The sequence below is a fragment of the Capricornis sumatraensis genome, chromosome 23 (genome assembly GCF_032405125.1).
Source record: "Capricornis sumatraensis isolate serow.1 chromosome 23, serow.2, whole genome shotgun sequence".
NCBI classification, from domain to species: domain Eukaryota; kingdom Metazoa; phylum Chordata; class Mammalia; order Artiodactyla; family Bovidae; genus Capricornis; species Capricornis sumatraensis.
Window position 1 is genome coordinate 42,933,934 of NC_091091.1, and position 26,123 is coordinate 42,960,056.

General features: G+C 41.4%; 1 protein-coding gene across 3 annotated transcripts; it reads left to right on the forward strand.

The window, feature by feature from the left end:
• Window positions 1-1,772: 1,772 nt before the first annotated feature.
• BUB3 (BUB3 mitotic checkpoint protein) lies at window positions 1,773-13,922 on the forward strand. 3 transcript variants are annotated; one of them, XM_068961414.1, is made up of 8 exons: window positions 1,773-1,837; window positions 2,365-2,559; window positions 3,912-3,981; window positions 5,909-6,060; window positions 8,574-8,732; window positions 10,456-10,633; window positions 11,005-11,221; window positions 12,211-13,922. In XM_068961414.1, exons 2-8 carry the CDS (start codon window positions 2,365-2,367, stop codon window positions 12,224-12,226), a joined length of 987 nt encoding a protein of 328 aa, XP_068817515.1. In that variant the 5' UTR covers window positions 1,773-1,837; the 3' UTR covers window positions 12,227-13,922. The 3 variants fall into 3 exon arrangements, with proteins under 3 accessions (XP_068817515.1, XP_068817516.1, XP_068817518.1); XM_068961415.1 differs by having other exon boundaries at window positions 13,462-13,922; XM_068961417.1 differs by having other exon boundaries at window positions 11,005-13,922.
• Window positions 13,923-26,123: the final 12,201 nt, after the last annotated feature.

The following is a 26,123-nucleotide window of genomic DNA, read 5'->3' on the forward strand; positions in this document are numbered from 1 at the left end:
TGGATAATTCATGCTCAGAATCTTGAACACTAGTAGAATTAAATAAACAACTGGGAGAGGGAACCAAATAAAATTATTTGGAGATAAAATTATTTAGCCAAAATTAGAATGGAGGTAAGGCACTGCACTTTAAAATTCTTAACCTAGCCATTAAGTTGTTGAAAGAGGAGAGAGAGAAAACCAAGTATGAGGACTGGTGAGGATGCTGGGAAAGATTGAGGCAGGAGGAGAAGGGGACGTCAGAGGATAATATGGTTGGATGGCATCACCAACTCAATGAACATGAGTTTGAGCAAGCTCCTGCAGTTGGTGATGGACAGGGAAGCCTGGCGGGCTGCAGTTCATGGGGCTGCAAAGAGTCGGACACGATTGAGCGACTGAATTGAGAGAGGGGAAGAATCTGTATTTTGGCAGGACTACCATCAGTACACTGGGCAGAAGAGTGGTGGTTGTATGTTTACTGTATCACGATTCACAAAAAGAAGTGCACTTGACTCAGTGTATATGAATGCATAAGGACCAACAACACCTTTTCTCTATTGAGTTGCCTTAGAAATTAAACACTTTAACCTCAACAATTTTCTCCCACTTCATACAATTGTATAATAAAGTAAGGTTTTTTCCCCCACAATACAAAAGGCAGTGAAAAAGATGGTATAGCACGGATTAAATTGAAACATTTCAGCATGCTTTTGATATTCAATAGTAACTGAGTCACAGCATTCTAGTTATTAAATATTGCTTTTCTTTCATGGAGACCAAAGCATTTCTCATTATAGAAGCAACCTTCTTGATTCTCCTATTTCTGGAGGATTCTAGAAACAGAAAATAGAGCAGAGCCTGTAAGTCTAGAGTGTTGTTGGGGTGTGAGAGAGTGGAATAGAGAGAAGCTTGTGGTTGTCATTTTAAGGTCTTACTTGGACATATGTCTGTAAGAGGCTTTTGAGCTTTAACACACTTAAGAGTATTTATCTGTTTCCCAGTCTGTCCAACCTTCTGGAAAAACAGTTCCTCCTGAGTAAGAACTGATCTGATCAATGCTTTTCCTCACTCTTCTCACTAGGCCTGGCACGAACTGGGTGCTCAATAAATGTTTGCAGAAAGATGGCATGAAGAGAGAAAGCAGAGTATAAATAAGGATGAGTTTCTCTGAAGTCAGAAGATCTTCGACAATGGGAAATGTGAGCACCTGCTTCATAGGTGGAAAGTCCAGGAAAATGAGAAAAAAGTGGGGCAAAACATTCGTCAGAGCAAATATTTTCTTCTCCACTTTTGGTTAACTTCACCGGATATGTACGTCCAGTGGAAGGGAGACTAATTCAGTCCTATAAAAGTACTGACCAAAATGGAGTTCTTGTGTCCGAGACATGGGGAGGGCTCCAAGAGTCAAACGGAAAGAGCATCTTTCCCGCCTACTATTGAGACGACAGGACAAGCGTTGGCCACAGGGCCTACATTTCCCAGTATGCCCCACACGAACAGGCGAGGGCGTGAGCTCCGCCTTGGCGCGATGCTCTTTGGGAGTTGTAGTTTTCACGCGTCCAGCACGGGCGGGCCGCCTCAGCCTCGTGGCGGAAAGCAGTCACGTGATCGGAAAGGCTGCCGTTTGCCTTTGTGCCGGAACAGGTTGACTGGGTCGCCCGAGCCCGGGGCCTTGGGATGGACCAATCGGCTGCCTTAGAAGGAGACGTTGGCGTTTGAAATCAGCCAATGAGAGGCTTTGGCTGGAGCTTTGTCTCCGCCTACTTCGCTCGACGCGCGAGAGCGGCGAGGGGAGCTAGGCGGCGGCGAGTGTCGGCGGGCGCGGTGGCTGAATTGCTTCTGAAGGGAGCCCGAGGTAGCGGGGCGAGGTGGCCGGGCGCAGGCACGGGCTTTCCGGGGATGTCCCCGGGGTTCCCGAGCCGGCGGAGCAGTCCGCTGGGAACCGGGTTCATTTCCACGGCTTTTCCTTTTTATTTTAGGAGCACGCGGGGCGGGAGTGGGGAGAGGCTGGCGTGCAGAAGCCCGCGGCGGGGGAGGGTGTGGACCCGGCGGGCCAGGCTGGAGTTAGGGGTGTGGCGGTGCGGGCCCAGCCCGTAGGGAAGCTCAGGAGGGCGGCGGGGAGGGGGGTCAATGAGGCCCTACCGGCGAGGGCGCGGCGGCCCTGCGCAGGCGCAGAGGGCACGTCGCCGGCCTTTCCCTCGGTCCCGGTCCCCCAGAGACACCCCCACCCCACCTACTCGGCAGCCCTTCTGCGAGTCGAGCCGCCCGACCCCGGCCCCTTGGGGGACCCGCCCCACCCCCGTACTGCCCGGCCCTTTCTGCTAGTCGAGCCTCGCGACCCCGGCCTCTTGGGGAGACTCTCACCAGGCCCTTGTTCCCTAGATGACCGGTTCTAACGAGTTCAAGCTGAACCAACCCCCCGAGGACGGCATCTCCTCGGTGAAGTTCAGCCCCAACACATCGCAGTTCCTGCTGGTCTCCTCCTGGGACACGTCCGTGCGCCTCTACGATGTGCCGGCCAACTCCATGCGTCTCAAGTACCAGCACACCGGCGCCGTCCTGGACTGCGCCTTCTACGTAGGTGTTCTCCGTTTCAGCTCCTGCACCCTTCTGAGTTTTATGGTGTCCCTCGTGATCAGCGTCTCTTTTGCAGTGTTGGGCGAAGGCTCTTGTCTGTAGGGTTATTTGGACAGCGCCCCTCTCTTTCCGCTCCCCTCCCACCCCCACGCCCACCCTTAACGTTGAGGTTCCGGTGCTGCTTTGTTCTGCGTTTTGGCCCTGGGGACTTGACAGACGTCAGGAACTGGGTCTCCCCTTAAGCTTTTGATGGAGTTAACACTGTGAATTTTTCTGGACAGAATATACGTGAAACTCACAGCAAAACTAAAATTTGGCCGTCTTACTTATTAAAGGGTTTGTTTGCTAGTAAATGGGATTACATATTGGCTCTCAGCCAGTGTGGTGAACAGTTCTTCCTTAATTTGCGTGCATAGTAGTTTGGGTGACTACTTAGTTTGCTCAGTTTTTTTGCACTGTTTTTTGTTTATTTACAATGAGTGAGCCCAGCGTACTTCATTCTGAACATAAACTGAGGAGTTGGCTGGTAGAGGAATTTTTCAACGCTTTTTTTTTTTTTTCATTTAAAAATTATTAAACCTAAAAGAGTCAACTTTACAAGTAATCGAAGGATGCTGTTTAAAACCACAGATACTGTTTACTTCTAATAAACTCATTGCAATATAATAAATTATAAGTAATGCTGAGCAGGATGTGGCAAGGCAAGTGGCTCTTTATATGGATGGGAAAGTAGATGGAGAGGATGTTTCTAGAATGGAATTTGCCAGGAAGAAGCACGAATCTTATAAATGTCCATACCCTAGTTTCCCTTAATCTTGCTCCTAGAAAACACTACTAAAAATGCTTATTATGTAGTTTTTTATTGAAATAAAAATGTGAGAAAAATTGTTTTGACAATAAGGACATAAGAAAATTGGAAGTTCAGTTATAGTATGGATTATTATGAAATCACTACTGATAATATTTCTGTGGATTGATTAATGACATGGGCTATATTCCTGAAACTAAAAAGTGTCCAGAGTTTGATTTCACACTTTATTTTTAAATTATATCTGTTTTTATAAGAAGATTAGAAGAGACATGGTAAAGTGTTGGCAGTAGTTATCTCTAGGTGATTGGGCTACAGGAAACATTTTCCTTGTTAGTATTTTCCAAATTCCATAACCTGTTACACATGCATGCTCAGTCATGTCCACCTCTTTGCTACTCATGGACTGCCAGCTCTCCAGACTTCTCTGTCCATGGCATTTTCCAGGCAAGAATACTGGAGTGGGTTGCCATTTCCTACTCCAAGGTTAAACACTTTTTTTAAAGCTGTAAGTTTTGAATGACTTGAAACTTTTACTTTGTAGGATCCAACACATGCCTGGAGTGGGGGATTAGACCATCAATTGAAAATGCATGATTTGAACACCGATCAAGGTAACAGAGCCTCATTTTTACCAGTTTATTGTTTTCTTAGCTAGTGCTTACTCACAAATCTTTATTTAGGAAGAGTAGTTCCTGAATCGCTTAGTTCCTGAGTTGCTTAGATAAAAGTAAAAATGGCTTGAATTTAGGACTTTTTTGTTTAAATGATAACCATGAAGTTAGAATCACAAAATATAATGTATGTATTTTAACAGTGTAACTCATTGTGATCTCCATCCACAGTGTTTACATGAAGTGGCACTTAAGTATTTGACCTTTGCCCTGCCCTCAGAAGGGAACTGGATCTTGCAGTGTTCTGCCTTGCAGTAGAATTTTTCCAGGATAGTGATGTTTCAGAGTTCCCTTTTGAGAAACTACTACTATAGTTCAGACTGAAGGAAGACAGGGTTTTAAAAATCTAACATTATAAAATAGTCAGTCCTGTCTGGGTACCGTAGTAACCCAGCTTGTATAATTGCTTAGCATAGAACATTATTCAATTACATTTATTGAATGAAGGACAGGGTTACACGTTTTCTTTTAGTTAATTTCTAAGCGATGAAATGAATTACCCACATTTTTATCGTGACTTGGAAGTAGAATAGAGATTGGAATGGAACTCAGATACACAGAGCTCTCTAGTAAAGGTTTTTGTTTATGTTGTATATGCACGTGTTAGACACAGATGTACTTGAAGAACATAGCAAGGCACAGAGATAGGACTTAATGAGGATGAGTTGGACAGTGAGAGAATGGATGGAGGATGGGCGCTATATTTTATCCAGAAAGAAAAGAAGGACCCAATCAGAAGAGGCTTTTATGTGAAAGCTGTTTTGTCATGTAACTCAAAGCTGCAGATGTTTGGTTTTGTTTGCTAGGAGTTTTTTCTGATTAGGAAGTTAGCTTGCAGGTGTAGGTTCTATTTGTTTGAAAACTCAAGAAAACACCAAAAAGCAAACAAAGATTTTTAATGCTGGGGACCATAATTAAAGGAATTAGCTGCTTATTCTTAGGAGATCTTTGCTGAATTTTATGAGATACTTTTCTTTCTTGTTTAAATGGAGGTAGTTTTCCTCTTTGAGGATCAGAACCACATACTCTTTGTATTTGTTGTTACCTTAGCATGTGGTATAGATTCTGGCACATAGTAGACAGTAGATGTTAGTTGAATGAATGAATGAGATAATGTGAAAAGTTGAAATTGAAAGGGTAGAAATTTGATGAGCTTCCCTGGTGGTCTAGTGGCTAAGACTCCATGCTCCTAATGCAGGGGGCCTGGGTTCAGTCCCTGGTCAGGAAACTAGATCTCACATCCACAACTAAGAGTTTGAATGCCGCAACTAAGACCTAGCATAGCCAGATAAATAATAAAGAAGGAAAGAAATATAACCACCATGAAAACCAAGTGGTTATTAATCCTGAGCCTCCCTGCCTTCCTCATCCCCAGCTTTCAGATAATCCTGTTACCACTTAAATTCGTTTCTTTGAAACATCAGCTTAATGTGATAAGTTTTATCCAGATCCCTTGGACCAGAGTTCTCCACTCAAGTGTTCATTCAACAGGTATATCTTGAACACTTAGCATGTATCAGAACATGCACTAGATACAGTCAGAACTATAGAGTTGAAACAAGGTTCCTGATTTGAAAGAATCTAGAATCAAGTGACGAAAATAACAGATACACCATCATTTTAATGTAGTCTGAAACTCAAGGTAGCTTTTCGTATTACTGTGCCAGTGAATCAAGCTATGCACTGTAAGATGGACAGAGGTGAATGAATGACTTTGTAGTCCTGGAGTTTTTCTGTGTATAGATACTTCTGTTGAGTGGGTGGAAGTGGATTCATTACAGTAGAATGAATGTTTCCTTTTGTTGTTCACCTGAGAAATCTTTAGTAAAGCTAGGTATTGGTTGTTGGTTTATTTTTATTCCTACAGAAAATCTTGTTGGAACCCATGATGCCCCTATCAGATGTGTTGAATACTGTCCCGAAGTGAATGTGATGGTTACTGGAAGCTGGGATCAGACGGTTAAATTGTGGGATCCCAGAACCCCTTGTAATGCTGGGACCTTCTCTCAGCCTGAAAAGGTAGGCTTTTTATGTTCATGACAGGAATTATGGTTCTTGGGGTGATTTGACTTGATAAATGATGAAGATAATGTTGAATTTAGAAGTTAAGAGTTGATGGGTCTATTTTACAAACCCAACTAAATATGTAAAGGAAAACTAGTCATACTTTGGTCAACTTTTTCCTGTCAGTTGTCACATTTGTACTGGATAGCATGAGTGATAAACCCAATTCCATGTATTGTAATGCTTTAGATCCTAGGGCTGAGAAGCAACTTTTCAGAGAAGTCATTTAGCAAAGACTGAAATTGAGTTTGACTTCCCCAAGCAGGAAGTGGGATGGAGCATCACTCATTTTCACTATGGCCTGAGCTTTCTCTTTAGTTGACTGTGAGGGGGTGAAATGGATTATCATTTAAAGTTTAGTGAAAAAGATGTCCTTTATTCCCTGGCTTTTATAATTTATTTATTTTTAATACTGACAGAGGTAGTTGAAGGAAGCTTCTTAAAACTGAAATGTTGTGTATTATTCTAACCTTTTGATCTGTACAATGAAAGTGTAATTGAGCATTCTTGCTGTATCCTCATCAGCCTTTATCAGGTGGTAGTTAATTTTAAAGATTGATTGTTTTAGCAGTTTAAAGGTATCCTTCACTTGAGTCTATTTCCTCAGTGTAAATATACTATTCAGTTCCTGTTAGCTGTCATTATATACTGTAGTGCATCCAAAGAGCCATTATTTTTGTCACATCACAGTCGAATCTACTCCTGGCAAGACCTTTGTTCAGAATAAAATAATTGCATTGTTTCTAGTTTTGATTTATGGTTGTATGTAACATGTTAAGAGCTGTGATAAATTGCTGACAGAATATCATATAATGGACAGCCACACTGAATCAAGCTGCTTATTGGTTCAGCAAGGTTCATTATGTCACTTTTTTTAATACGGTCTTTGATAAATGTATATACCTAGTCAGTAGCATGACAGTGTTTTTACTTGATTTACGATCAGTGGGGATAGAAAGCACTGTTAGAAGCTTGTGTGTCACCTGGATAGTAAGGATTTAAGATAAAATTCCCGTTCTGATTGTACTGTTACAAATTGATCTTTTTCTGGATTCTTTGTTTTTTTGAATTTGGTGTTTCATGTGTCTTAGCTTAGCTAATTTCTGTTTTTCTGCAAATGTTTTTTTGAATAAACAACAGTAAATCTTACTATATCTCATTGAAATACACTTGTATTAAGTCTACTGTTTTGAGTCTTTTAAATTCTGTGTTTTTTCCCTTGGTCAAATTAGTTGTTGAATTTTAAGGCTAGATTGTAGAAATTATCAGGTTATTATGTTATTAAGCCCAGTCCCCCCACCTCTGCCCCCAACCCTCCCTGGGAGGCGGCGGTGGGGGGGACGCTTACGTTGTTAATACGTTAGTGATAACTAACCGTAAGCTTTAATTACTGAATGTTAAAGAGATGTCTTAGCATGTAATGAGGCCTCTTCATTTTTTATAGTGATTTTTCAGGTTTTAAAGTATTAGATTAAATTAGTTGCTTATTAATTGAAAGTAATGATCAGAACACAGTTATATACCTGAAGTCTAGGTTTTTAAAAAAATGATTTAACATGATCAGGAAAGTACATTTTATTACTATTTTCATGAATTTGCTATCTCTGTTTGGTCTCCAGATAATGTATTTGAAAGTAAGTCACCTTAAAGACAGGAAATTTTATGATTTATTATAAGGGGATAATTTGTGAAAGTTGTTTTACTATTGAAGAAAAGGAATTTTGAGGGGAAAAAAAACAGTTGTTTTTAGAGGATAAATGCTTTTAAAATTTTCTGTAAACATAACTCTGTCTTGAGTGTTTAGTGTGACGTCAAAGTGTAAAAATTTGCTTTGTCATATGCCAGACCACTGACCTTGTCTTTTAATTTTGAGTTTGTATGCCACCAAAAGCAAGTAAGCAGGTAATTAATGTTAACTCTCTCACTCTTCCTGGAAAGGCTTATTTATTAAGTGTGACAGGTGGGAAAATCAAAGAGTTGCAACGTGAAATCTCTGTCTAAAAGGTGGTCATAGAAAAATAACTTTGAAAATGATTGTCTTATGAAAAGCCAGAAGCCCATTGAAAGGTATCTTGAGCTGTTTTTATCGTTTTATTATCTATTGTCTCCTTTATGAGTATCTTTTACACTTTTATATTGTGACTAAATGAAACAAGAGGGCTATAAAATTATTTAATACTTTAGTTTGTTTTAATAAGAAAGAGAATCGTCTTCAGAGATACTTTTGGAGAGTTAATTAGAATGTGCATTATTACGATACGTGGTTAAGTATTAAGAATATCTTGGGTGTATTATTTTGTGCCAGTTACTTGGTTTGTGTAACTGAAGTATTTAAAATTTTGGTACCTGTGTTTGAGAACCTATCAGCTAACTGTTTTTTAATGGTTTTATGATCCATGGACTTTATTTTGGAGCAAAATGCCATTTGCAGGCATGCATTTTTAGCAAGTTTTGGTCTTTTTTGAAAGGTGTATACCCTGTCGGTGTCGGGAGACCGGCTGATCGTGGGCACCGCAGGCCGCAGAGTGCTGGTGTGGGACTTGCGGAACATGGGCTATGTGCAGCAGCGCCGTGAGTCCAGCCTCAAGTACCAGACACGCTGCATCCGAGCATTCCCCAACAAGCAGGTACTGACCTTGCCTCCGCCGCCCGCTGTGGGAATTTGAAAATAGTAGAATCCTTTATAATAATGATTTGGTCACTGCATTTTATGCATTGCTTACTTTCTTTCTCTCTTTTTTTTTGGAGTGGTGATTGGAATTTCTGTTAGGTGTATTTTCAGTAGCCTTTTGTTAAAAGCTAGTGTGTTAACTCAATTTTAGAGAAGGCTTTGATGTTCACAGAGGGTAAGTAATCTTCCAGTGGTTTTCTGATTGCTTGGTGCTCCTCCTCCAGGAAGCTTGACAGATATACAGTAATCAAAGAGAGTTTTGCAGGTATTTTAATTTACAAACCAGCGAATTCAAGTTTAAATCTGAAAATTTAGAGTTACGAAATTTGTTGTTTTCTTTTTTTCCCTTTTTTTTCCTTCTTGTTTCCCCCTTTTGTACCCTAATACTAATAGAGGTTTTTAGCTAGTCTGAGAGCAGAACCTACATTTTTTTTTTTTTTTAAAGGAATGCCTCCAAGGTTAGAGGGGAGCTGTGCCTCATATAGTGACTAACTCTTGATGAGCAGTGTGGGTCACCTTCCATCATCATTACTAGATGAGGTGACACTTTACTAATGCTCCCCTGCCCCCAGTCCTGACAGTTCGAAGGGAAGTTGGTGCTGGGGTCATTTGCTCTGGGAATTTTATAAGAGGAAAGTCATTAAAAACAGCAGATATCTTTGGAATCTTATGGCTGTCCTTTAGTGGTTGTGGAGCTCAACCGAATTAGGTCTGTTGTTCTGTTCTCTTAGCTCTTTATTTCAAAAGGCTAGTACCTCACATGGTGATCACAGTTCTTCTCAGGATATTGTAAGTTTCCATTGGAATTGAAGTTATGAAAAACCTTAAATGCATGGTCCAAATATGCTTGCATTTATGAATATTATGATGTTTTATATCCAAAATTTTCTGTCAGAGTGTATTTGTAGTTTATAATGGAAGCTTTTTAACTAAAAGTAACATTTTACTAATTCTTTTTTCATTACCAGTGTTAATAGTTTTTTAGAGATAAATCTTTTTCATATCTTGAAAAATTAAAGAAGTAAAATAGAGATTTCATACTATCTTCCTCTCTTATCTTCTCTGACATACTGTTTCACAGCAAGGTGTGGAGAGGTTTGAAATTATAGAGCACTTTTGAACCTTGCTGAAAATCTGTGTTGTTTGGGTATAAACTTGACTTGGCTGTAGTTAAAAGCAAGAGGCAGGATGACAGATGGAAGGCTGGTTTTCCAGTTGGTCTGGATTATTGATACACCCTCAGTGAAGAAGATACAGTTCTTCTTAGAGCTGTTAGAAGTGAGGAGGCATCAAGCCAAGAAAAATATATTCCAAGTGATGGAATGAATTTGAGTCCCCTTCTGGACAGGACAACAAATAAATTATATTGAAATAATTTAAAAATTCCTGTGAGGTTTGACAGAATACCTAGACGTTTTCGATTGCAGTGTGCAGAGTACTGGTAAAGAAAGTAAGTGATGGTGGCCTTTTTTGTTTTTTAATATAACAGGTATAAGTGTTTTTAAACTTTTGGAGTGATCTTAACTAAGTCCTGCTTAAACATTTGTTTAAAATACAGCCATATTCTCTTTTCATTTTAAAAATAATTACCTTTCTTCACTGTGGGTTGAATTTGGGAGTATATGCTTTGTTTTGGAATCTGAATTCACTAGTTTTGTCTTCTGATCTCCTCTTGTCAGGGTTATGTATTAAGTTCTATTGAAGGTCGAGTGGCAGTTGAGTACTTGGACCCAAGCCCCGAGGTACAGAAGAAGAAGTATGCCTTCAAGTGTCACAGACTGAAAGAAAACAATATTGAGCAGATTTACCCAGTCAACGCCATTTCCTTTCACAACATCCACAATACTTTTGCCACAGGTAGAGTATGGCATGTTCACTTCTTTCTGCTTGTTAATACACTTTTGTTGTTAATGGAATGCTGCATATTTGTACTTGGGCAGGTGTGTTTTTTTTATGGTCATTCTGTGTTGCATGTGGGATCCTAGTTCCCTGACCAAGGATTGAACCTTCGATCCCTGCATTGGAAGCGTGGCATATTAACCACTGGACCACCTGGGCAGTGGGCAGAGTTCTTAAAAATTGTGCTTGGTTTTTTATGATATTTAAAGGGGAAAAAAATCTAGTATCATACTCCCTGGGGAAAATGCAACTTCTGTGATCTTAAAAATTGTCAAGATAATGGCTATTTTTGTATCTGCTTTCAAGAACTATTTTGAAATCACTTGCAGGTGGTTCTGATGGATTTGTAAATATTTGGGATCCATTTAACAAAAAGCGACTGTGCCAGTTCCATCGATACCCCACCAGCATCGCCTCACTCGCCTTCAGTAATGATGGGACCACGCTTGCAATAGCATCATCGTATATGTATGAAATGGACGACACGGAACATCCCGAAGATGGTATCTTCATTCGCCAAGTGACAGATGCAGAAACAAAACCCAAGTGAGTATGCTTCACCTGTATTTGAGCCTTTTCTTGCATTCAACCCAGGATTTATTAATTTTTCTAAATTCATGAATAGCATTGTTGATGCCTGCTCGATATTACAGCTGACTCTAGGGCTGGAGTTGATTTTATCTTGTTCTCCCAAGCTTTCAATATCCGTAGGTTGATAGACGTCTGATGGATAAAATTGTGCCTAGTTGTTTTGTAGTGAAGAATGTCAAACTCTCATTCTTCTTGAATAGGCACTATTATTTGAATCTCTGGAGTTATTACTAGCTCATTGCTTCAAAATTAAGTTGAGGAATTCAAGAATAATTTATTTTAGCAAATTCTATTTAAGATATATAAGGATTTGAACTGCCAAAAATCTTTCCTCTCCACAGAGGTTGTTTCTGTAATATTTACACAGAATGAAATGACCTTCAGGTCTTACTGGAAATTCAGAGTAATATGGGCTTGCCTGGAATACTAGATTTCCTTAGTTTTGAAATTTCTGGAGATGTCTTTGGCTCTTGGGTGTAACTGTTGACAGGGAAGAACCGTTTACATTTTCTTGGTACGTAGGGCAGAGCTTTTTACTTAGTTACCTGTACCAGACTCGAGGGAAACCTGGTACCTGGACACTTGTTTGACCATAAAATACCAGCCCCCAAGTGTCTTTGTCCCGCTTCTTGTCCCTCTCTCCTCAGGCCCTGGAAGGAAGTTCTCAGTAAATGTTTATGGAATAACTTTCCAGGATTCCTGTACTCTTCTGAATTAGAATGGCATAGAGGGCCCTTGCTAAGTTGCTTGAGTCCCTGAGAGAGGGCAGAGTGTGAAATGTTCCGTACCGTGTGTGCCTGCACCGGTGGGCCTTTAGAAAAGGCGTAGCGTGTGAAGCCTGTCGGATAAAGGGCTGGGTTTGCATTTGATCTCTCACTTTTGTGTCTCCTGTCCTGGCCGGCCATTTTGATCTCATGCTGTTCTTTTTTCTTTTGAACTTGTAGGTCACCATGTACTTGACAAGATTTCATTTACTTAAGTGCCATGTTGATGATAATAAAACAATTCGTACTCCCCAATGGTGGATATATTACTATTAACAAAGAAGCCAGGGAACATTTTTTACTTTTAATATTATAAGAACCTGAAAATATTGGAAAAGAGGTTTTTTTTTATTGTTTGTTTGTTTTTTTTTAAACATTTTCTTTAGCGCATGAGATGGTTTGATGGTTTTTCTGCATTTAAAGGTATTTGGGCAAACAGAAGGGGAGGGCAGCAACAGCACTTCTGAGAGTCAGTTTTGACCTTGATTTTTGTTTCCACTGCAGAAATAAATGTTTGTAAATAAATGTAGGTAATAAAGCCCCCTTTGCGTTCTTTCTGGGCCTTAAATGGTAGAGAAGAAGGCTCTTGAGCCATTTGTTTCTCTTGCTGGTTATAGTTGCTAATTCTAAAGCTGCTTCAGACTGCCTCATGAGGAGGTTAATCTACAATTAAACAATATTTCCTCTCGGCCGACCATTATTTTCTGAAGCAGATGGGTCATCATTTCCTGGGCTGTGAAACAAAGCGAGGTTAAGGTTAGACTCTGGGGAATCAGCTCGTTTTCAATCTTATTAGGGTGCAGGAGGAAAACTAATAAGAAAACCTCCTAACATCATTTTGTGACTGTAAACAATTATTTATTAGCAAACAATTGATCCCAGAAGGGCAAATTGTTTGAGTCAGTAATGAGCTGAGAAAAGACAGAGCATATCTGTGTATTTGGAAAAATAATTGTAACGTAATTGCAGTACATTTAGACAGGCATCTATTTGGACCTGTTTCTATCTCTAAATGAATTTTTGGAAACATTAATGAGGTTTACATATTTCTCTGACATTTATATAGTTCTCATGTCCATTTCAGTTGCCCAGCCGCTGGTGATTAAGGTTAAAAAGAAAAAAATTATAGTGAGAATGAGATTCATTTCAATGTAATGCCCTGAAGCAGAACATGAACTTAGCTTGGCCTATTCTAGGTAGTTCCAAATAGTATTTTTGTTGTCACACTTTTTGTTTTTTTATTTATATTATTTGCAAATGTATGTATCTGAATGGTACTTGGATCCTTTACTGAAATTTGTTTTATCCATGATGTATTTTAAAAATTTTCTTTTGCTACAGAGAGAGGTCTTATTTTTATTTGTAAGTATTTTAGTGAAAACTTAGGGTACATCTGAACCCATCTTTTGAAATGTATTTTCTTCATTGCAGGTCCACCTAACCATCTCGTGAAAGTGGTTTCTCTATGGAAAGCTTTGTTTTGCTTCCTACCAATACATGATTGTCCCTTAAGGGATGCGTTTTAGTCATTGTGGACACATTATTTAGTATGTGAATTTCTCTGTTCTCTTGTTGGTGTGCCCTTTCCTCCTGACTGTAGGATGAGGAGTCTTTGTGTCCTTGTGCAGTAGTCTGAAGAATTGTTTTTCCCTCAGCAAGCCCAGTTGCTGTGTATGAGCAGCTTGAGCTCTTTCTGTAAAATAACCTAAACCTGTTATTTCCATGCTGTCTAATAAATCAGAGATTCAAAACCCTTAAATGTTGGATGTTTTTAAATGTTGGTAATTAATGTAATTTACTTCGTAAAAGCCTTCTGTAAAGCAAACCTCCCTTCATCAGGGGTCCTGGTGGGGATGACATTGTACCTTTCGGTCCACACTGCCTTGTTTAATTATGTCTGTTCGGATGTACTTTGGGGATTCAGTCTTGAATAAATAAAGTGATCTGTTGGAGTTCTGCCATTTCCCTTGTGCCCTCTTGCTGGATCAGCAGGGCCCTCGAGCCAGCTGTGCGGCTTCACGGGACGGGCACAGCCTGCAGGCAGCTGCCAGGCTCCTTCTGGCCCGACTCTCTCCGGGAGTGCCAGGGCCACCAGGGCCCTGCGGCTCCCAGCCCCAGTGCTGATGCCGTCAGCGGGCGCACTCGCAGCCAAACGACAGACCCGTCTGTACTTATCCATCAAATGCTAAATCAAAGGGAAGCCCTTGGGATGGTGAATAATGTAATAGCCGGAGACTAACTGATGGTATTGGTTCTTTAGTGTGATTATGTGCTTTTTAAAATCATAACCACTTGGTTGGGGACAGAGCATAAATTTAAAACATGGTTTAACTGAAAGAGAATTAATACAGTTTTATGAAAGGTGACTAAGTTAAAGCAGTGAGGGGCCCCTGCTTTTGAGGGCATGGTATGGCCGAGCTGTTTTTGTAGTCATCTGTATGTCCTCTCGTCTCTCGCAGCCTAACGCATCTCACCCTGAATGTGTCTCCTGCCTCCTCTGTGGACCTCTTCACCAGCTCTTCCTCACAGTTGGCCTGTCTGTCATTACAGCTGCCTTCCCTTCGAATGGCCCATGTGTAATACCTTAGTGTTTTCTTTGGGTTTCCCTGTCCAAATTCTCTTGTTTTCAAGTGTGTCTTTTGTTTGTTTATCTTTCTTTTCTTTCTACTGTTACTATACACCACCTAAAGGGTCCCTCCTGGCCATCTGGGGGTGTGCTGCAGGCTCCAGCCTCTACCCTAAATCCTCTGTCTTCTAGAGCAGTAACTTTCAAACCTTCCGGTTGCGACGCAAGTAAGCAGCACATTTGAACCGTGATCCAGAGCACGCAGAAGTCAGGAGTGTGTACAGTGGGCAAAGCTGTGTGAAACACCACTTGTCTTCTGTGCATCTGACACATCAGTTCCCTTCCTTCCCGCCTTTTTTTTCCCTTCTTTTTTTTTTAGGAAATGCTGGTTATGGCCCCCTGAATGGACTTTATGACTAATGCCTCGACACCTCTAATTTGAAAAACCATTGTATGCCGCATAAAACTTGTTCTTTTCATCATGCTGTGCTTGAGACCCTCCAGTGCCCCCTGTTGCCCTTTGTTCACTTTGTAATAAATACTGTATGCTTCTTCGAAGGCCTGCAGTTCACCAGGAAGGGACTGCTGACAGTCAAGGTGCTCTTAGAAGAATGGGGGTGGAGCTGACCTTCCCTGGGGATTTCTAGGGGGTAAATAGGAGTGTTCTGGTGGCTTCAATGTCTGGTTCTGAGCTCCACCATGTAAAAACTTAGAGGTACGTTAGTTGTGGAGGGTACTGCTTTGTTCTGAGGGAAACCCACGAGACAGCCTGTATCTTGAAGCCTTTAAACCTGACTCTGAATCTTGACTTTGCTGCTTAATTCATTGCACCGTTGGCCATGTTAATTTCTGAGTAGCAGTTTCCTCATCTGTTAAATGAAGTTAATAACTCATGAGGTTATAAATGAATATATAAAATGTTTATTAGGGCATGCCTAACACAGTCATTGTTTTCTTGGGATAAAAAATATTCAATCCATTGCTCTCAGTTACTAGCTAACTTTTCAGTTTCATTTTCATAAATGAATGCTCATATCTGTGGAATTCCTAGTTCTTAAGTTTGTCAGTATACTTATCTTTTTTTTTTTTTTTAAATTTTAAAATCTTTAATTCTTACATGCGTTCCCAAACATGAACCCCCCCTCCCACCTCCCTCCCCATAACATCTCTGTGGGTCATCCCCATGCACCAGCCCCAAGCATGCTGTATCCTGCGTCAGACATAGACTGGCGATTCAATTCTTACATGATAGTATACATGTTAGAATGCCATTCTCCCAAATCATCCCACCCTCTCCCTCTCCCTCTCCCTCTGAGTCCAAAAGTCCGTTATACACATCTGTGTCTTGCATACAGGGTCGTCATTGCCATCTTTCTAAATTCCATATATATGTGTTAGTATACTGTATTGGTGTTTTTCTTTCTGGCTTACTTCACTCTGTATAATCGGCTCCAGTTTCATCCATCTCATCAGAACTGATTCAAATGAATTCTTTTTAACGGCTGAGTAATACTCCATTGTGTATATGTACCACAGCTTTCTTATCCATTCATCTGCTGATGGACATCTAGGTTGTTTCCATGTCCTGGCTATTATAAACAGTGCTGTGATGAACATTGGGGTACATGTGTCTCTTTCAATTCTGGTTTCCTCGGTGTGTATGCCCAGCAGTGGGATTGCTAGTATACTTATCTTTTAAAAAACATTTATGAACTATTTCCAATGTTGAGAAAAAAAAGAGTAACACCTATAAACCCATCTTCCAGATTTTAAAAAAGATTTATTTTTAATTGGAAGGTAGTTGCTTTACAATTTTGTGTTACTTTTTGCCATACATCAACATGAATCCGCCTTAGGTATACATATGTCCCCTCCCTCTCGAGCCTTCCTCCCACCTCGCACACCATTCCTCCCCTCTAGGTTGTCGTCATCCAGATTTTAAAGTGTTAACATTTTGTCATATTTACTTCTCTGTTTCTTATTTTTTAGAATTTTTATTGGAGTATAGTTGCTTTACAGTGTTGTTAGTTTCTTGCTGTATATACAAGCTAGTGAATTATACTTTATATATACTTTGCTAGTGAGTCAGTCATCTGTATTACATATATCCCCTCTTTTTTGGGTTTCCTTCCCATTTATGTCACCACCAAGTGCTGCGTAGAATTCTCTGTGCTATAAGTAAGTTCTCTTATTTATTTTATACACAGTGTATATATGTCAGTCTCAATCTTCCGATTCATCTCACCTGTGTGCGTGTGTGTGCGCACGTGTGCTTGCTTGTATTCAGTCGGCCCCATGGACTTCAGCCCACAAAGCTCCTCTGTCCGTGGAATTTTCCAGGCAAGAATACTGATGTGGCTTGCCATTTCCTTCTCCGGGGCATCATCCCAACCCAGGTATCAAACCTGTCTTGCGTCTCCTGCATTGGCAGGCAGATTCTTGACCACTAGCACCACCTGGGAGGCCCCCATAAGTTTGTTCTGTACGTCTATGACTGCAAATTCTACCATTTTTCTAGATTCCACATATAAGTGATATTATACAATATTTGTTTTTCTTCCCTTTGTTTCAAAATAAAACATTGCACATATTTGAAGCCTCATTTGTAACCCCTCTCTCACAAACTTCCCATTTTCCATTCTTAAATGTTACACTCATTTATACCTTTAAGCTCATGAGGCATCCACATACAGGCAAACATTGGCGGTATTGTGGGTTCAGTTCCAGACCACTGCAATAAAGTGAGCAATAAAGGATTCACGTGAGTATTGTGGTTTCCCAGTGGGTGTACAAGTTATGTTTATAGTCTGTTAAGTGTGCAAAGCATTATGTCTAAAAATACAGCGTATGTACCTTAGTTAAATATTGCTAAAAATGCTAACCATAATTTGAGCCTTCAGTGAGTTGTAGTTTTTCTCAAAAGTATCATCAAAGATCACTGATCATAGATCACCATAGTAAACATAGTAGTAATGAAAAAGTTTTGAAATACTATGAGAATTACAAAATGCAAATACTGTTGGAAAAATGGCTTTGATAGGATTGGCATAAATCTTCAGTTTGTTTAAAAAAAGCAATATCTGAAGTGCAATAAAGTAAAGCATGATAAAGCAAGGTCTGCCTGTAAATGTTTTTAAAAATTTGCAGAAATAGTAATACTGTTTTCTATGTCTGTCCTGGAGTGAAGCCACCCCACTTCTGACATCAGATGGCGTTAAGGTGAGAGGGAAAGGGGCAAGGCTACAGGAGAATCACCTGTAGGGAAACACTCAGCAGTCGTACTGTGGACAGTGGAGTGGTCAAGCTGGCTGCCTCCTTTTGTATTTTTTTTTGGCCGAGCTACAGTGTCATGTGGGATCTTAGTTTCCTGGCCAGAGATTGAATCTGAGTCCCCAGCTGTGGAAGCGTGGCGTTTTAACCTCTGGACGGCCAGGGAAGTCCCCGTTGAGTAACCCCGTTTCTTTGACTGTGAGATCAGTTACTATTAAAAGAGGAATGCCAGTTCTCTGATGTGTTGGGTCTTCAAGGGTGAAAGCTGCGTAATCTTAGAAGTTCCTTAGGAAAGTAGGTGAATGTGTTAATAGAACCCAATGGATTAGGTACATTGAAAATAAAACATCCTTGGTGTCATCCAGAAAATAAACCACAGCACTCGTTTCGTGGCTCTTCTCTCCTGTGACTCCCCTGCTTGGCTTTGGAACGTCTCCGGGTAGCCCATCTTTCACTTGGTAAAGTGCTGATTGAAACTATTAGGACTAGTTACAGCGGTTTCCTTTAAAAATGGCACCTGGCTACGTTGCTGTGGGACTAGCGGTAAGAGAAATGAGAGCTGCCAAGCCTGGTGACCACAAATACCAATTGGACCATTGTGTACAAAGGCATTTTTCCCTCGATCAGTGGTGTGTTGCGACAAGGCTTTCATTTTTGAAGGATACCCACAGAACTTGTGGAGTTGTAACAGGCATTGGCTTCTTAGTCAGAAAGTGTTTTTGTGTCATGATGGAAAAACTGGGTTGGACTGTGATTTATAAAGAACTGTTAATTGGGGGAACATACGTGAGTGAGTTAGCTCACTTGTTTACTATAACTCAAGATTTGGCAGCCAGCTTTCAGAACTTATTTTAAATGAAAAGCAGTTGGTGCTATTTTGTTTTGCTTTGTTTGAATACACCACTGGTGGTATGACTTTTCCAATCACCTGACTTGAGTAGGGAAATGGAAAAAGAAATGCATTCCTTTTACTGAGCAGGGTGTCAGGCTGAAGTAATTGAAGGCTCATTTCCAATGGTTTATTTCATTAACTAATTTCTCAAGAAATATTCGTTCACCTCTGACCATCCTAGCTAACTTTGTGCAGTTAACACAAACCTGAAGAAGCCATACAAATTGTACCCACTGGTTTCAGAAGCATCTAGGTGGCTTTTCCAATGTGGTAACGAAGTACCTTTCATCCCTTTATAGGGCTCTATTATAGGCTATTGCAGTAATTTAAAACCTATGTACCTAGACTCCTGACCTTGTTATAACATCACTTTATAATTCTCGAAATACTTGGCTCTTGAAGATTTTCTTAGCACCAGCCATGTATTCTTAAAGAGCCCAGATGATTTGTCTTTGGTATTACATTATCCGTATCTGCTTAGCTGGTCAGACCTAACAGTCTTACTGTATTACCAGAAGGAAACCCTTCCGTTTTTTTTTTTTTTTTGTATTTCATAGCTTAACCAGACTGTCGCTTGTTAGCATTGTCCATATAAAGAAATGTCCTTTTTGGGAACAACGGCAATGTTCCCCTTCAAGCTTTGGGTGTAGAAGCAGCCCTCCAGCTGGGTTCACTGTAGGCTCATCGAGACTGCTGGTAACACTGGAGAAGCACAGCGTTGCGTGGGTGACTGTCGTGAAGGTGGTCATGGATTGGAGGGCAAGGGTGTTACCCATGGGCCTCTCAACGTGTTTGTTGCTCTTAGCTGCTGGTGTTCATCAAGTGAACGTGGACCTGAGTTCCCAGCACAGGTCTGGAATGGGCACTGTTCGTTGAGAGCTTGGTTCTTCCCTGCTTACTTTACTTATGTTAATAGAATGTGGTAGGTTATGTGTTGGGCTTCACCTTTGCTTTTCAATAAGATCTACCATTTGTGCCATTTCAAAACATCCTGTGCTTATGCCTGCCAATTGTTATCCAGAGGATTTTTTTTTTTTTTTGACTCAAATCTGAAGCTATTGGAGAGTAAAATAAATCTCATTTATATGGACTTCACTGTCAGAATTTTTGACAAATTTACTTGGGAGAAAAAGCAAATAAGATCAGAGAGAATATATTTAACTCTTGAAGGGAGACTCCTTTATGGAGATTAGCACGTCGTTAATAATAGTAGTAATATTTGATCTGTACATTGGATAGGATTTCTGCATGGAAATGCTAGAATAACCATCTGCATTACTGATGTTGAGCACATTTACTATTTCTTTTTTTTACAGAGGAACAATTATAAGTACTTTTTACTAAGAACTTGCTATATATCTGTACTATGATAAATGTCTCATATGCATTAAAATCAGCCAGTCCTTACGAAAAATAGTGAAACAATTTGGGGACAAACCTGTGGATGCATAGAGAAACTAGCCTCTTGAGATTACTTGGGAAACAGTAAGACTAAGCTGAAACTTAAAGTGGATTATCAAGACAAGATTTTAATTTGGCTGAGTCAAAATTTCAGAAAAGGTTTCTTACTCATTATTGATCCAAAATGAATACAGCCCAGAAGAGAGGGTTATTCTTGGTTTCTCTTGGTCAATGTTTAGACCTGTGTTACCAACATCCTGATTGATGTCATCTTTTTGATTTAGTTTCTCCTTGGTTGGAGTTTCTTAGTGGAGTGGATGAGAAGAACAGATTAGAGAAAGTTAATTTTAATACTTTGTTGCTTTCAGCAGCTAATTGTAGATTTGCAATAGAAGGGACAGGAGTTCCTGTGAACGATTCTTTTTTTGTGGCAGCTCAGGAGGAGAGCCTGGCAGGGGAAGGCAGTGGGCATGTTGGAAAGATGACGTCTGTGCCAGAGGCTAAGCCATAATGTATGTGGTTGGAATTGTCATCACTTTGGGGAGAAGGTGATTCATCTTTGTTTCTATTGGCCCTCCAGAAATATGGATAAAGGTGAGGAACTGGAAACTGAAGAGACCAGTGTGAAACAAGCCTGCTCTGACATATGTCAGAACTTGCTGAACAATGCATATTCCAACTCCTTGGGCATCCGGGGAACTGAGATCTGAAAAGCTTCATAGGCCTGACCTCTTAATTGAATGTTGCTGCTGCTGCTGCTAAGTCGCTTCAGTCGTGTCCGACTCTATGTGACCCCATAGACAGCAGCCCACCAGGCTCCTCTGTCCATGGGATTCTCCAGGCAAGAACACTGGAGTGGGTTGTCATTTCCTTCTCCAGTGCATGAAAGTGAAAAGTGAAAGTGAAGTCGCTTCAGTCGTGTCAGACTCTTAGCGACCCCATGGACTGCAGCCTACCAGGCTCCTCTGCCCATGGGATTTTCCAGGCAAGAGTACTGGAGTAGGGTGCCATTGCCTTCTCCAACTGAATGTTGAGGACCTCATAGAAAATGTGGTATCATGGACATCCAGCCTACTAGCCCAGACCTCGGTCTCCTGACTTCAAGCCCAAGGCGGTTACCCCTTGGTTCTTCTAACGTACTTGTCCATCACTGCCAATTGCTTGCTGGAAAACATATCAGGGGTCTCTCACAACAGCTTCATAACCCTCAGGGATCAGAAGCCTGTTTCAGGCTGAATGTAGTGATGGCACACTCTTCAAGGTCTTCTGCTGGCTGCTGCTAATGGCTAATCATTCAGATCTATAGTTTAGACCATACAGTCCTTCATTCTCCCCCCACCCCTTGGTTCCTCTCTCACTTCTTTCTTCCTCTTTCCCTCTCTCTTTTCCTTAAATCAATAGGCAGATTATGAAAGCCTTTCATGCAAAAGTTGACTTAGGAAAATAAGGCCATCAGTGGATTTTGGAAATAGATGCTCAAGGCACCATTGTGCTGTTTGATTCTGGCGATGGAGGTGGCAATGGGTAGCTCAGACCAAGCTTTGGCTCTGGGGTGGCATGCGTTATGCCGTAATAATTGGGTCTTCTGAGGGTACAATGAGATAGCACATTTTACTTCCAGTCATTAAAAACACATGTGTTGTGCCAGGCAGCAGTGTAGGACATGCACCTGTCCTCACTTCTGGGCCCAGCTCACGTTTAAGCAGAACATACCTCTGGAGCTTGAGAAGACAGTGTTTGGGGACACCACTGGATTGTGGAAAATGCACCTTAGTAAGCTGATCATTCAGATGGTGTGTAGACTTTTTGAGTCTAGTCATTTTGAAGAGGACTGTGTTAGGAAAATATTGTGAGCTTTTTTGTTCTTGAAGCAAAATTTCTACCCTGAAATACAACTTCTTGGGGAAGTGTGGAGTAGGGGTAACCACCTTGGGCTTGACGTCAGGAGACGGAGGTCTGGGCTAGTTGGCTGGGTGTCTGGCATCTGTGCAGTACTTGAGTCTCTGGTGCTTCCTGAAAGGCTCTCTTGGGTTCATTCCCATGCTGACATGGCCTGACCTGATGTCTCTTTGCCTTCAAAAGGCAAAGGTTCTCAGCTTCTGCAACTGTGGACTCATATTTCTTGATTCTTTCAGCAGATTAATTTTGAAATAAAAACTGAGATGTTTTACCTCTTCCTGCTTAGAGGCCTTCAATAACTTTATCATCATCCCTGTTGAGGGACACTGGGTCAATTTGTTTTCCATTATTTCCTTCCATAGTGTTCCCTCTCACAACAAGCAAATGAGAGTGTTACTGATGAGGAAACCAAAGCCTCAAGAGGTTGAGTAACATCCTTCAGGTCACACTGCCAGTACCTGTAGGATCAGGATTCATCCCCAGCCTAACTTGAAACTCACTACACCATTTGGTTTTTCTGGGCCTATATAGTTGAGGATGACATGTATTATTTTCCTGTCATTTATTCATTCTTTAAATATTTTCTCATACTAAGATCCAGCTTCTTTGCTAGGTAATGAGCTCACACAGGGCCAGGACTGTGTCTAGACTTTTATTTTCCTTACAGTGTCTGGACCAGAGTAAGTGTTCAGTAGATACACGTATGCTACATGAATGACGGCTAGAAGAGGGGGTATATAGTTCATGGTTACAAGGGTTTGCTCGACACACCTGAGTTTACAGTTTCCTCCACAGGGCTTCTCTCGTGGCTCAGTTGGTAAAGAATCTGCCTGGAATGCAGGAGACCCCCGGTTTGATTCCTGGGTTGGGAAGATCCAGTGGAGAAGGGCTGGAGAAGGGATAGGCTACCCACTCCAGTATTCTTAGGCTTCCCTTGTGGCTCAGCTGGTAAAGAATCCACCTGCAATGTGGGAGACCTGGGTTCGACCCCTGGGTTGGGAAGATCCCCTGGAGAAGGAAAAGGCTACCCACTCCAGTATTCTGGCCTGGAGAATTCCATGGACTCTATATAGTCCATGGGGTTGCAGAGTCAGACATGACTGAGCGACTTTGACTTCACTTCATTTCCACAGAGTATGAGTTCTTTAAACCCAGATGTAACCCTTGATGGAAGTTTTTCTTACTGTGTTTGAGGATTTAATGATGGAAGCCATGGGCACTCCCTTTGCCGCCGTTGGAAGAAGCGTGAAGAATACTGAAGTTGATCCATTGGGAAGTCATGCCCAATTATTCCCAACTATTTCCTTAATTTATCTTCAACTGAACTCTTCCCTCCTCCCTGCTTTTTCCTTCTCTCTCTCACACACAAAATCCTTTTGATGTCTTACTCCGAAAGGCCTGTTTCCACCTCCTGCAAGGCGCCTTCCTATAGTCCCCACATCACGCTAGTCTCATCTCTTCCTGTATTCTCCAGAGCATACTTCCCTGTACTTCAGCTACAGCCCTTATCAAAGCCCCAGTTATTCCTATTTTCAGAATAAATCTTTTTCACGAGTAGTTTCTTTTCTTTTGTTTAATTTTTTTTTGGCGGCAGCGCATGGCATGCACAGTCGTATGTCCCTGACCAGGGATTGAACCCACGCCCGCTGCAGTGGATGCATGGCGTCCTAACCACTGGACCACCAGGGGGGTCCTATAAAGTAGAATGCAGTAAATAGGGAACTAAAATGAAATTTGTCCAGAGATTCTCCCCAAGTGCCATCGTCCATGTATTAGGTGCTGTGAGGGCCTTTAGAAGTAACATAGCATAGTCCCTAACCCCAAACCTGAAAAAATGAAGAAGATATTTTCAAAATGAATGAGTGAGATGAATACCCTTGTCTTAGCAGAGGCCAGAGAAGAATGGATATGGATCTTATAAACTGGCTATAGTAATTTTTGCCAGATTATAACTTGAGCTGGATATATTCTTTAGATTTTCACCCCATATTCAAAGCCATGTAAATTTCTTTTCTTTTGGGTGTTTCCATGTCAGCGTACTTTTAAACATACCTGGTGGTGACGTTTCTTGGGAGATCATGCTTGAAGACCTTGAATTACCTTCTGACCATATTTCAATCAAGGCTTTAATCACATCCTCAGCCATTTGAATTATTTAGCATCTTTTTGAGATTACATTTTTTATTCCTAATTATATGACAAAGATATATACCGTGAAATATTTATCATGTAATTATGATTAAAATGTACAGTCTCCCACAAGATGTGAATAATTACGTTAAGTATTCTATATTTAATTAAAGGAGCCTGGGTGGACTGTGCTAGGTTGCCTTGGTTAAGCTGAGAACTACATTTCCCAGCATCCCCTTCCCTGCCTGTTTCCGGGTTAGAGTTGGCCCAAAGAGGAACATACAGGGATCTGGAGAGCCATTACTCTCCAGGGTTTTGTTGGCTGTCAGGTGAAGGATGGATGGTAGCACAGGTCTAATGGGTTCCTTGCTCTCTTCTGCATCCAGCATTTCTTTCTGACTCTTGGCTCTGAGGCCCACCTGGAGATTGAGGCTCACCACCAGATTGCGGGGGGTGGTCTGCAGACGGACAGGATCTCAGCTACACAGAGGCTTTTCCCCAGCTTCCCCGTGAAGTCCTTTTGGTGGCCAGACATGCCAGCCTTCTCTGATAGATTGCTTGGTGACTGCTGATCCTCCAGCACCCCGCTTCCAGACCTTTGCGCCTCCTCCTTGCTCTTCCCACAACTGTACACATTCAGATTCCTGTAATAAAGCCCTGTTCTGTGACTCGCCACCACACCGCTGCCCCCACCCCCGCCACCCCATGATGTCTCTGCTCCCCTGGCTGAACCTGACTGACATGGGTAGGAGAATTAGAAGCAAGTGAGAAGTTTTTTTCAAAAGAGATTTTATTCTTTCAGAGCCTTTTGCTTTTAACGTTGTTGTTAAGGGCAAATGTTTAGAGGTGAACGAAGGTGCTAAAACCTTTCTGACTCCTTCTGTGGTCTCTAAAGCCTAATGGGATGTCTTTGTTATGTGAAATGACCCTGCTGACCCACTAAGCGTTTGTGAAGGTGGGTTTGTGCTGATCTAGACAAACACAGATTTGTGAAAGCTCCTGAAAGAGGACTGACCTGTTTATTTCTGTCCTTCATCCCTTCCTCCCAGTCTCTCAATCTCTCTGTCTCTATCACCCTTATGCTTTTAGGACCAGTGGATGGTATTTTTCTTTTTTAGGGGTTCAAGTTTTAGCTAGACTAGGAGCACAACAGATCTTACTTAAACTTCCTCAGGAAGATGGCTTAATACTGCTAAGATCACTGACCACCAGAGTATTCCCTTTGAGGGTCATTTTTTGTTTCCCTAAACTTTTCATTCATCTACCAGTCCAACCAGTCCATTCTGAAGGAGATCAACCCTGGGATTTCTTTGGAAGGAATGATGCTAAAGCTGAAGCTCCAATACTTTAGCCACCTCATGCAAAGAGTTGACTCATTGGAAAAGACTCTGATGCTGGGAGGGATTGGGGGCAGGAGGAGAAGGGGACGACCGAGGATGAGATGTCTGGATGGCATCATGGACTCGATGGACGTGAGTCTGAGTGAACTCCGGGAGATGGTGATGGACAGGGAGGCCTGGTGAGCTGTGATTCATGGGGTCGCAAAGAGTCAGACACGACTGAGCGACTGAACTGAACTGAACTGAACTGACCACTCCCCCACCCATCCATCAGTGCATTCCTCCATCTATCCATTTGCTCATCCATCCATCCATCCACCTACCTTCTTATCCTAACACTTTCAAATGACCTGATTTGGACACAGTGCTGTGTTCAGAAGGGTGGGCTGTGTAGCAGAACTGTTGGGTTCAAGTACAGTTGCTGTAACTAGCTAACTATGGAATTTGAGGTTGTTATTTGACCTCTGAGCCTCATGTCCTCAGCCTCTTCCATGGAAATAATAATGTGGTGTCCATTTTATAGGGTTAGTTCAGTTCAGTCGCTCAGTTGTGTCCTACTCTTTGTGACCCCATGGACTGCAGCATGCCAGGCCTC

Excerpts from the sequence above, each read along its gene's own strand:
- BUB3 (XM_068961414.1), top strand. The coding sequence starts at position 2,365 with ATGACCGGTTCTAACGAGTTCAAGCTGAACCAACCCCCCGAGGACGGC. Across the intron at positions 2,560-3,911 it reads TCCTGGACTGCGCCTTCTAC|GATCCAACACATGCCTGGAG; the intron begins GTAGGTGTTCTC and ends TTTACTTTGTAG. Across the intron at positions 6,061-8,573 it reads CCTTCTCTCAGCCTGAAAAG|GTGTATACCCTGTCGGTGTC; the intron begins GTAGGCTTTTTA and ends CTTTTTTGAAAG.